The 12,858-nt window shown below is 36.9% G+C and overlaps 1 protein-coding gene across 1 annotated transcript in view; it reads left to right on the top strand.

The window, feature by feature from the left end:
* Positions 1 to 1,105: 1,105 nt before the first annotated feature.
* SLC4A10 (solute carrier family 4 member 10) overlaps positions 1,106 to 12,858 on the top strand; it is a 120,124-nt gene continuing 108,371 nt past the window's right edge. Inside the window, exon 1 of the mRNA XM_085227694.1 lies at positions 1,106 to 1,280. Within this exon, the coding sequence (XP_085083820.1) occupies positions 1,200 to 1,280 (81 nt within the window). The 5' untranslated portion in view covers positions 1,106 to 1,199. The remainder of the gene's footprint in view (positions 1,281 to 12,858) is intronic.

The following is a 12,858-nucleotide window of genomic DNA, read 5'->3' as shown; positions in this document are numbered from 1 at the left end:
CACCCTTCCCCCACATTTTATTTGTTTATAAAATTCAACCGGTAACAATGTATTTTAGTATGTGTTGAGATGATATTCTTGTGTGTTTATGGGCTGTGTCACAAAAGGACTTTGTCTCAATGCTACTAATTTTTCGGTGGGTCAAACTTTTTCAGTTTGTAGGTTGCACTATTTCTTCTGAATTCTGTGGTAAGATTTTTTCTTTGCAAAGAGTTATTGCTGCAGTAATAGCAAAAATAATTATGAATAACAATAAATATAAGTAACAATCTATTTCACTTTACTCTTGCATCAAATATGTGTTTTAATAAAAAATGTAGCTATTACTGTATAGTCTTAACTGTTTAAAAATTACTATGGAGGGTACTGTACATTTGTTAGCCTGAAAGGTCTCTAGTATCAGAAGAAAAACATGCATGATTGCTTTGTTTGATAGCAAAACACATTTTTACTGTCATAATACTGGCACATTTTCAAAGCATGCTGTTTTCTGGCTGCTAGCAGGGAGCAATGGAAACAATGCAGTAATCATGCAGTTTCTTGAAAATAAACACCAAAATAGTTAAGCAAGCAGTGTTTTTAATTTAATAGGGACTCAGATAAGTCTGCATAAAACAGCTGTTTGAGTACCACAGAGATATTTTAATGCCTTGCTGCCTGTGAATTATTTCTAATTTATTTCTGGTAATTTTCCTTTGGATCAGACTGAAGCTTCTTCTGAATGGTGATATTGCTCGTTGAGGAGTGGTCATGCGAGCAAAATTTGATAACCTCGATATGTCACTTCATCTGCTGCTTTTCTTTTGTTAATGCAAAGCTGGTTGCATAATATCTAATTTCTCCTTTAGCTGACCACAGATGAAAACAAAATCTATAATGGCAGTGCTGGGTTTTATAAAAAACGCAAGTGAGGAGTTGAAGGATGTGGCTTGTTCTGTTTGGATGATGCAGGATTGCTTTAAGCAGTAAGCTTACTGTTTTCAGATGGCATTAGCAGCATCAGTGATATAGCTGTGTCAGCCTCCTTGTCTACTGGATGTCTGTAACTGCACGGAGGAAACTATATTTAAGATTTGATATCTGGAGGGTAATGACTCCTGCACTTACTGATGGAGAGAATGGCTGTTAATGCTTTCTTCGCTAGCCCAGAAGATTCTGAGAGATAGATGAATCTGTGATGCACTTTTGTAAGACAGGAAATGCAATTTTTGGGGGTCTCTGGAAATAGAAAGGTCATGCAGCTTGGAACCGGGGAGACATTACAATCTTTAAGTCATCAGGTATGACCTCATAGTTTATACTAATATTTCTAATGTAAAGGTTTGTTTTACTGTTTTAGGTCATTTATGATCTCTTTGTCTCTGTAATTGCTTCACGTTGGATTTGCTACAGGATTTATAGGGTAGACTGTTTACATAAGTAGAGCAACATACATCTTGCAAATGTAATGTGTTGTGAATTGCTGTTTGAACAGCGTAACACTGTTCTGTGTATATTTTTTCAACCTGCTTTTATTGTGAAAATGATTTTATTTAACTATGTCATGGTAGAAGGTTATATCTTTGCTGTAATGTAATAAGGCAAGGTTGTGTTGCATTTTTAGTTTGCTTTGTCTTTACATGGCAACACAGTTCTATTGTGTGTGTTTATTTGTCATATGAAGCACAGTATAAGGCAATTTTACCTACAGTGGCAGGTTATTTAAAAGAACGTAGCACATTGTGTAACAGGACAGAGCTATTCTGCATGCACAGATCTTCATTTTGCAATAGCAGTTTTTTGTTGTTGTTTTTTTTTTTTTCCTGTTCATTTCAAATCAGATTTTAATATATCTCCCTGGACATAGCAGTGAAAGTTTGGCAAGGTAATGCTCCCCCTTTTACTTATTATGCTCAGTGATGCATACTAATACTAATGGGTTGTAAAATGGGAGATTAATAGCTTACATATTTAGAATGTTTAAAATCAAATTCATTTTACTGAATTGTGTCTCATCATTTTTTCTTTTTAATTGTTGCCAACTTTATTGCAAGGCTGATACTTTGGGATCTGCTAATGTATTGTGGTCACATAGGAAAGTCTGAGTACATAAAAGAAAACAAATATGTGGGTATTTTACACACATATAAGAAGGAAGATAGTGGCCTAATTTCATTTAGGGGCACAGAGTGTTATTAATTATACTGTTACTACATTAGGTATTACAAAGGGTAGATAATAGCTGTTGAAGAGTTCCTATTTTGTTTCCCTTGAACACAGCATACAGCAGTTATATAGGGGAAGTTTTATTTTCAAAAATTATGATCAGCTCCATCTTAAGAAATTCTAGATGTATTTGCAGCACATTTCCATGGCAACATATTTGACCATGTGTTTTAAGAGCTCAACTGAAGCCTGAAAGTAATGTGCAATTTTTCTATTGCTTGCTTTATTCATGTGAAACAGCATTCTTCACGTGTATCTATTTAGACTGCAAATGGGCAGGGGTGAGTGGTATTTCCTGACCCCAAAGCAGAGGATTTAAGTGATCAAGGTTTGAAGATATTTTCATATTTCCACCTAGAAATGTAAACATGCAAAACATGGTTTTGATTTTGGATTTAGAGCTGTATTCCAGTTCCACCCCAGTTTAATAGCATTTTGTTGGAGATGAACGTGTGGGAGACCACAGAAGACCAAATGTGAGAATGTGCAGCAAATTGCTTCAGTAAAATGGCTGTCTTTTCAATTCTAATTAAGAACGTATTTCTAAAAAAATGTTATATTCCTCTCACTGTCCATAATTTATAGTTTACCAGTCTACTTACCCAGCTTATATTCTTATTAATAATGGGGAAAGGCTGTCCTACTCTTAAGCTTGATTAGGTCTGGAATGATTTCACTATACCTTTCACTTAATACAAGATCTTTTTAATCTGTTAGAATTTATTTCAGTATTTTAATGTATTAGGCACAGTGAGTACATTCTGTTTCTTGGCATTGGAATGAAATTCCTGAAAGTATTGGTTTCACGGTATTTTTGTGCTTTGTGAGGTATTTACAGCCTTTTTTAATAGGACCAACCCTCCCCCCACAGTCTTTGCCTTACTTATTCAAGTATTGAAAATCCTGACTTACCTGTGTTTTGAAGTTCTTCCTGAAGTCTTCTTTGCTCATTTGAAATAATTGGATCTCTGTGGAATTTTGCAATATTGGAAACTAAAGCAGTATGCCATGTGCTTACCCTGCACTCTGTTTCATCATTTGTATCAATTCTGCAAACTGTATTCTGTGGCTCTTTTGAAATGTAACATTGACAATAATTTCCAAAGAATGCAGTAGACATCTGCTATGGTGTATTTAGGATAGAAACTGTATGTATAGAGAAGGACAAATTGGTAAAGAATTTTTGCTTCAGGAAGTATATGTTTAGGCCATTCTATTTTGAAACAACAATACTGCTGACTATCTTAGATGAGTTTGTTGTTTCACTCAAGGAATGTATTTCCATTATAGGTGCATCTTCATTTGTGGGACTATACAGTAATAATAGAATCATTTGAATCGAAAGGAACCTTTAAAGGTTCATCTAGTCCAACTCTCCTGCAATGAACAGGGGCATCTGTAGCTAGATCAGGTTGCTCAGAACCTGGTCCAGTCTGAACTTCAGTGTTTCCAGGAACAGGAAACATACCAACTCTCTGGGCAACCTGTTCTAGTGCTACCCTTATTGTAAAAAAGTTTTTTACTTTATCCAGTCAAAATCTCCCCTCTTTTAGTTTGAATCCACTTTGTTCTGTCAGAACAGGCCCTGCTGAAGTGTCTGTTTTCTTATAGACTCCTTTAGATATTGATAGGCTGCTTGCAGGTCTTCCTGGAGGCTTCCCTTCTCTGGGCTGAACAGCCCCAACTCACTGCACCTGAGTAGTGTATTAATGAGGAGAAGTTCTTACAAGATGAGTAATGGAAGCAAGGTAGAGATACACACAAGAGAAGGGAAGTGATCTGAAAATTTATAAGTGTCGCAACTACTAGAAACTAGGACTGGATGATCTTGGAGGTCTTTTCCAACCATGGTGATTCTATGATTCTATTTTAAGTTCTGCCAAAAAGCTGACAAACGAACCCAACCTCAAAAACAAACAAACCAACCAACCAACCAACAACAAAAAACAACAGCAACAACAAAAAACGAAACAACAAAAAAAAACAAACCCAAAGCTTTAAATGTGTACAATCTGTTCTGTTTTTGTTGATTTCTTTTAAAAAATGTTTTAACTAAAAGTATATTAAAACGTTTAGTTACTTACATACAATAACCGTATTACGGATTTTATATTTGGCCCAAGACAATTCCTCTTCATTCAAAGCTGTCTAGGCAAGTCAGAAGGTTGGATACCCATGGTTTAAACTATACTTACTGATATTTGGAAAACCTGTTCAAATCTGTAGTCAGTGAATCCAAACACAGTATGTTGGTATCACTCAAGTTTAAAACTATACCTCCCCTCCTCAAATCAAGTTGACTGCACCTTTCAGTGTATGAAGATTACTGTCTTAAGAGCGAAATCACTAACTGAAGAGATAGTTTCTCTTGATCATGAATAAAGAATACACTTGTTTAGCGTAGTGTATGTTTCCCAGTCTTTAAGCATTCATTTTTTTTACAGAACTCAGTGAAGATCTTAGGAAGGAACAATGCTCTCAGTGGGTTTAAGCAACTGTATTAACTAGCAGATTTGACGAGAAGCTAAATATTTGTGTCATTTATGAATTCTAAACATGAATGCTCACACACATGTACGTGGCTATGTATATCTGCCTGTGCTTCTACTTATTTCTGGTTGCCATTCTAATTCCACACTAATGACTCTTCTCACACCTTACAATGCAAGTTCTTAAGTAAATGACAGAACCAGAGGAAATGGGAGATAGTGGCCAAGCCTTCACAAATGGCAAAAGAACGTTAGAAGCATGAAGTGCTTTCAGGACGAATTAAAGGGATTCTATTTCTTTTGTCCTAGATCAGTCTCCCTCCCAGAAGATGTTCCTGTTCTCTGGTCAGATTCTTCTTATTTAGTACTGGAATTTATGTATGTGGGCCTAATGACCTGAATGAGGGTGGGCTTATAAAAAGCATGCCAGAAAGACCTAGGCAGGGAGTAACTTAAAATAAATGTGCAATAGCTAACTGCAGAGTCACAAAATACGTAGCTATATGACTCTTTATTGGTTTGTGTTCCAAGTGTATCACTATGTGATCAATCTGAGTGAAGACTATTTCAAGGAATTTATAAGTACATGAAAATTTGAGTGTATCAAAACAGTAATGCCATAGTAATCTATGAAATAGTCTCAACCAGTTGCTGTAGATGTGGGGCCTCATGAGAGGGAGTAGTAAGGAAGGTGACCAGGCTGATACAGAAAGAGAATGGTTATGCATATTAGGATGGCATTTTGGAGAAGATTCAACTACAGTCAGTCTGTCTGTCTGTCTCATCCCCCCCTTCTGCTCTGATATTGATAATAGGAGTTGTTTCTTTTTTTTTTTTTTTGCAAGAATGTATTTATTTTGCTTTACTTAGACTATCGATATGTTATTAATAATAATAAAAAAAACAAGACACAAAAAACATTAATATAAATGCTGTTTCACTACTGTGATCAGGCTTCATGATAATTAAACTAATAATAGGTGCTGTTCTGCAATTCTGATAAATTTTGATAGATCAATATAAAGTACAGAATAAGCTACATAAAGCTTTCCCTTGTGCCATACTGATTTCACTGTGAACCTAGAAGGAAAGCCATTGTGTTCTTGGATCTCTTCTCAACTGTAGATAGTACAAGATTTTGAGTGATTACAAGGTTTTTTTTGTGTTAGTAAGGGAACTCTGCCAAAAGAAATAAAATAGATACCCCCAAATCAAATAGAAAATAACAGCTTAGCCTGGCTTGCTATTCTGTATTTGATGTAGAGACAAGACACTCCAGAGAGTGAGTCTTGGTACGAGCGACAATCTTTTACCATTTCAGACTTGGAGACTAGCAGTGTAGATATATTAAATCAGGAAAAGATTATAATGATTGAAGAATTGCTGAGGTCGGAAGGAACACCTGGAAGTCATCCAGCTCCCTGGAGCTGAGGAGATTGGAGTCAACCCTCCTCTGCCTAGAGCAGGGACAGCTAGACCACATTGCCCAGCACTGTGTCTCATCAGGTTTTAAGTATCTCCACGAATAAAGTCTCTGGAACAGCTCTGGGTAGCATGTTCCAGTGTTTGACCAATCTCATAGTTATTTTTTTCTCGTGTTGAAGTGGAATTTCTCATATTTCTTTAGTGATTATTTCCCCTTGCTCTGTCACTGGCCACCACTGAGAAGAATCTGTCTAAGCCTGCCCTACTCTTCCCCCACAGTTACTTGTACATTCTAATAAGACCTCCCTGGGCTTTCTTTTCTCCAGGCTATGCGGTACCAGTTATTTCAACCTGTCCTTACTTGACAGAAACTTCAATCACTTCATTGTTTTCCTGGTCCGGTAGTGAGGTCACTCCAATATGTCCATGTCTCTCTTATAAGAGGGGAGCCCAGAAATAAATAGAGCACTCCAGGTATGTCTTCACTGAGATGAGTAGAAGGAGTGGTTTCTATTGTCTGGGAAGGAACTTCAGATGGTGTGTGAAATAGTCCATCAAATATAGGAAGCTTTGGATGGGGATCCTTGAAAAATGAGGTGTGAAGGCATATTTTTTTTGTAATCTTATGAAGAAGAAAAGCTTAGATAGTGGCTTTATTTCAGTTGTAGCAGTTGAACTAGTGATGAAACTTGTTTTAGAATTTCTGGTATGAGATGTGAGTACCCAAGTGAAAACTGAAATAAGCAGAGAATGAATTCTAAAGGCAAACTTCTAAACTTTTGGCTTTTGAAGCTAAGTAAATTTTAAAGAACTGATTAATAAGACATCATCTGGCATGGCAATAGCTGATTAAAAAAAAAAAAGTGAACTCTGAGGAATATGAACTACAACTGTGTCTTGTCAACTTGCCCAAAATGATTTCTGTTGGAACTTTAGAACATTAAGCATGCTTTCAAGTGTTCTCAGCTGATGCAGCAAACATCAGCTGGTACAAAATATTCAACAGAGTGCATTGAGTGAAAATGCAAAACAGGCATTAAGGGACACGAGGAAGGATTTTGAGGTTTTGTAAAACTTTGCTCATTTTTGTAATAGCTTCCATTTTGTCTCCCCAGTTGCCTAAATAAAATAGAAGTGTCTATAAGAGCCATCAGTGATTAAAAATTCTGTTCTGATAACATAATGAGTTTATTATCTGAATTCTCTTAATGAAAGATTTTATATAAGCAGACGCAGTCATTAAAATGCATGCAATAAATCATATCCATATGTTATGTATCTACATTTAATGCAATTAAAACTATTCTAACAAAAGCAGTATCAGTTTTATGCCCCAATCTTGTGATAAAAATTTTTCAGCAGAAATTGTCACTTTTTTTTTCACTTGCCTGAATTAAGTGAAACAGTGGAGCCCCATCTTGTGCTTGTGTTTGTAAGGAGATATGAGCAGGCTGACATTAGCAATTGCATTCAGGTATGGAGGGTGCTTGTAGATAAGAAGGGCGACAAAGCTGGTGAGGGGTCTGGAGCACAGGCCTTATGAGAGAGGCTGAAGGAGCTGGGATTGTTCAGTCTGGAGAAGAGGAGGCTCAGGGGAGACTTCATTGCTCTCTATAACTACCTGAAGGGAGGTTTTAGTGAGCTGGGGGTCGGCCTCTTCTCTCGGGTAACTAATGATAGAACTAGGGGGAATGGCTTCAAGCTGCGCCAGGTGAGATTTAGGCTGGATGTTAGGAAATACTACTTTTCTGAAAGAGTGGTCATGGAATGCGCTGCCCAGGGAGGTGGTGGAGTCACCGACCCTGGAGGTGTTCAAGGAACGTTTGGATTTTGTGTTGAAGGATATGATTTAGTGAGAATGATTGGTGATAGGTAGATGGTTGGACGGGATGATGTTGTAATTTCCAACCTTGGTGTTTCTGAGATTTTGTGATAACAGTTTACGCAATTGAGACCTGACTAGGTGAGAGGATAAGCTATTCTTTAGGAGGATTCTGTCCAGGAGTTAGCTATGCAAGTCTGTTATATCAGAAGCTGTTGCTCTTTATTCAAAAAAATTCTATGCTGCACCATTTTTAAGGTGTTTAAGAATTTATTTTCTATTTGCCAGCAAAGCTAATCCAAAATACTTTAAATTCAGAAGAAAAAACCACCACACAGACCACTGAATTTCTATTTCCCCTTTTTTTCCCCTCCTTCATTTTCTTCTAACTTTTCTGTTCTTATTCCAGGAAAACATTTTGGTGAATGTAAAATTTTAGAATTTATAGATTTGTGTGCTCATCAGATCGTTAGAAAAATCTAATACGTAAAGAAAACACAGATCAATAGATTTTTTTTCCAATGTCAGTAATGTAACGATTTCTTATAGCATTGTTTATTGCACTGTATATTCCTGGATGCTTAGATTCCGCATGGCAGATGTAGGCCTAGTGCTATCATTACTGTTACAGAAGAACCTCAATGCCTGGTGACTGTGATATAACTCATCTTCAGAATATCTATTGTGGTAGTTGTGCTAATACGTGTGAAAGTATAACTTAGACCACTGCGGCACAGGTCTTAATGGAGGTGACTGGATATTGCCAATGAACAAATGAAAGGCGAGGCATATCAGAATGAAAAGCACTCTTGGCAGTGATGACCACTTTCTCCACCAAGTGATTGCTTTGTTACATTTGCCAGGCTTGTCCCCTCTGCTAGATCTCAGTGTACTGTCAGCAGTCCTTTTGTATGTAATCGTAAGTGAATTTCTCATTGCTGTTGGTGAGTGTCTTCCAGTGACTCACTGGGGTTCGTTATTGCCCAGCCTGCCTTCTGCTCTCCTCCTCCTCTTTCCTGAGTGGTTTTCTGTTTTGTAGGGCGCAGATGTGCTGAAATTTCTCAGCCATCTAACTACTAATGCAAACATGCATATTTTCTGTGGATGTCAGTGAAAGATGTAATCTGTGCTGTCAGAAGCTGTTACAAGCACTTCCTTGTGTCCCGAACATCTATTGTACAGGCAACTTCAGCAAAGATCTGGGACACGCACTGTATCCTGGTCTTGCCTGCTTCAATAGTGAAGATGTGTTAAATTGTTTCTTCTTTAGTATTCTTTGCAATTGTTGAGACAGAGGTTAAATTTATGTTTTTAGCAATGTCTGTATCATCAGCTGCAAACAAATTTACTTGGTAATAGCTCAGACTTAATTTCCCTTCTGGGCCTCCTTTTATATCTATAAAAATGTCATAATCAATTTCTGGTATAATTTCCTTTTAATTTTACTGTCTTTACTTGGCTATTCTGTGCACACCTGTGGATCTCTAATTTAACATAGAAATGTATAGCAAAGTGCCTTTAGCTTCTAGTATGGACAGTGTAAAATTTCTTCAGATAAACTGCAGTTTATTCAGTCATAGCAAACAAGATTCAGGCTCTTGGGCTTTGGTCACTTTTAGTACGTGATTATATAGAGAGCTTGGGCAGACATGAGCCTGTAAAATAAATTGGCCAAGCCCTGCAGCTGTTGTTGTCCCCATAATAGATGCTCTTGCCTTCCCAGCATGTTCATTGCCAGATATGTTCCTCTCTTGCTTTACAGTTTGCAAGTTCATGTTAGGCACAGTGATGTATGCAGATGTGGCAGGTAGTTGTGCAACTAATCTTTTCATAAGACAACAGGGAGCTTGTCATTTCCAAGTCAAGAAGTACCTAATGCTCGGTAAACCCAATATTGGGAGATTTTTTTTTTTTTTTTTTGTTAATGAGGGCAGTGTTTTGTTTACTTCATCAGATTCTTAGTGCAATTCTACTCTGTTGGAATAGATACACGTCTAGTTTTCTAGCCTCTTGTCAGAGGGCCTCGCTGAGTCTCAGCAGAGGTTGTGCTGGGTCAGACCAAGAGCTCCCCATAGCATCTTGTCTCTCTGATAGTGGTAAAACCCCAGGAAAACACAGAAGTGGGGCAGGTGCACAACAACATTGCCTGTGTACTTTTTGAGAACCTCACAGTTCTCAATGGCTCCAACCATGTCTTGTCTCCTGAAATTGTATATTTAGTGCTTTTGAAAAACTTCTATTCCCCAATCAGATCTGCACATTTCTTGAACTTAAAACTTTTAGTATCCACCAGAGTTGTATAGCTCACCAACATGCTGTGTGAAGAACTATATATTTCTGTACGCTTTGAATCTGACTCCAGCTGTCATCATTTAACATTACCATCCTCCTTTACTCCTTCAAGGAATTACAGCAGGATTCCACAGGATCAGTTCTTTTCCATTATACCATAATTACTTCTGTGCCTTGTAAGTTTACTCTTATAATCTGCCACTAACCAGTAGCAGGATCACTGGGTGATTATTGACAAACACTGTTCAGAAATCTTTGCAAAAGGTGACATCCTTATGTATGGCATCCAGTTCAAACGTACAGAGATGCCTTCAAGGGTGCTGCACACCACATTCATTGTCTCACTTGTGGAACTTGGATTATAAACTGGGATTTGTTGGCTAAGATACCCTGAGTACTTCTATTGGAAGGTTATCCAAATTTAACAGCAATTGTCTTCCACACAGGCTGGATCTCCATGGAAATGTACTGCAGCATAGCAGTAAAAAGAATAACAGAGGAAGCAGGAATGTGTAATAAGTGTTTAAAATATCAGAAAGACAAATACAAGATAATGTCAGAATTGCTTTTTTTTTTTTTCATGGGCAACTTCAAAGAAGTCATCACACCTTTGCTAATCTTTTATTATTCTTTGAAATGAGCATTACTTCTTTGATTCATGGTGATGAAAACTAAAGAATGAGAGTGATCAGGAATTAAGTTTTTAGTGATTAACAGTAATATCTATTACAAGAATTACGCACAGGATTTATTGACTTGGTCTTTATGCTACTGAAAAGGAGATCTATCTTATCTTAATTAAATATATCACTTGCTACTTTTTCTTTTCTTCCTCTATCTTTTTTTTTTTTTTTAATTATTTCCCTTTTTAGCACATAAATCAGAAAAATGCATACGCTGCACGGATAGAGTGCTAGTTGCGCTGGAACCAGCTGCTATAGTGCTTGTGAAGTTTTGGTGGATGGATAGCCTTACTAACTGCCCTTTGAAAGTCAGATCCACTGCTAAAGGCAGAAGTAGGGACTTTCCTCCAGAAGTGGTTCTGTCTTCTTTTGTTCCTCCGTCAAAAGTTCTTTGGTTTCAGTATAAGCAGAACTGGATGAAATGGCTTCAGTCTTTACTGGCTTTATAAAAGCTGTCGGCCATTTTGATTTGAAAAATGGATTAAGAGAGATTTATTTTGTTCTGCTAACTTCCTATTACTCTTTCCAGTCTCCAATTGACGCTTTTATGCCCTGCTTCAGTTTAAAATGTATCATTCTGTTTCTATGCGGAAGAAAGCTCTTACATATTCAAGTACTCTGTGGCAGTCTTTAGCAATGCTGTGGTTTAAAATAAAAATTTCCAAGAACCTTATATATCTTCTGGGTTCCCATTGACCGCATTGGAACTGCACAAGGTGCAAATGAATGTAGGATCTCACTTGTACTTTTGTGGATTAATGCCTTTGTTGTGATTCAGACTGCTGTGAATTCCACTACTTTGGAGCAGGATTTTTGTGGCTGATGCAAATAAATGCAAATAAAAAACCTTATGGATTATGAAGCTGCTGCTTTGGATTGAATTCTGCTACATTTAGATCTGGAATCAATTTGAAACCATAGGTGTAATCCATAGGTGTAATCATACTAGAATATAAACATTGTAAAGAAAATAAAATTATTACATATAACTCTAAGTGTTTGTTCGCATTGTTTTTTAAATATACATAACTAGCATGATTAGCATATCAGAGCGAGGGGAAGGAGTGAATTTCAATGTGCTTTTTTTTTTTCTTTTTCCTCTCAGGCAGATCAACTGTGAGAACTTTTATTGTGTTAACCAATAGCTGTGGCCCCCCCTTTCCAAGAACTCAGACATCTATATATCCAAGGATGCAGGAGAACACTTAACCAGTGATATTTTTAACTCTCTTGTGTACTATATTATAAGAAGAATTAAGCAATCTGTGTGCTATTCTGGCAAATGATCTATAAATATGATTAAAATTCCTAGGAGAATAGGGCTTAGATTAGTCCAGTTCTACATTACAAAAGATATATTAGTGCATGTTGGCATGAACTACTAATATAATTACAGAGAGCACCAGTATAAAATGCCTCCACCAATACTGCTTATGTGGACTTGGTATACAATATAAGGTATAGGATTTAAACTATGTGAAAGCAAGTCTTTGTTATCAACTAGTATTTTAAATTACCATGTAATTTATTTAAATAGCTAATGTACAGAGTATGTAGAAAGTATACATAATAGCCTCTGTTATCAAGGGACTTTATATAGGAGAGTAACAATCAGAATGGCAGTTTCTTTTCTCTTGTTGATTGCTTTATTGGTGCTTGTTTATTTATGTTCTGTCTGATGCTTCTCATGCTTTTTCTCATACTTTTATATCCTACGTGCAGATCACAGTTCTGTCTCATCCTTATTGCTTTAAATTTCTCTGCCTCAAGTTCATCCTCCTCTATATGGTGTTTTTTTTCCTTTAGGTGCCCCCTTTGTCTTCATTACCTCCTCTGCATTTTATTTTCTTGATTTTTCTAGAATGTTAGTGGTATTCAAGAACCTGGGGATTGTCCTTTTGTCTCCTGTGGTTCCCTATAGCCCACAGAACTCTGTTCTCTT

Source organism: Meleagris gallopavo, chromosome 7, assembly GCF_905368555.1.
Source record: "Meleagris gallopavo chromosome 7, MGAL_WU_HG_1.1, whole genome shotgun sequence".
NCBI classification, from domain to species: Eukaryota; Metazoa; Chordata; class Aves; order Galliformes; family Phasianidae; genus Meleagris; species Meleagris gallopavo.
Note: the sequence above shows the minus strand (reverse complement) of the source record. Positions and strands in the feature narration are given on the sequence as shown.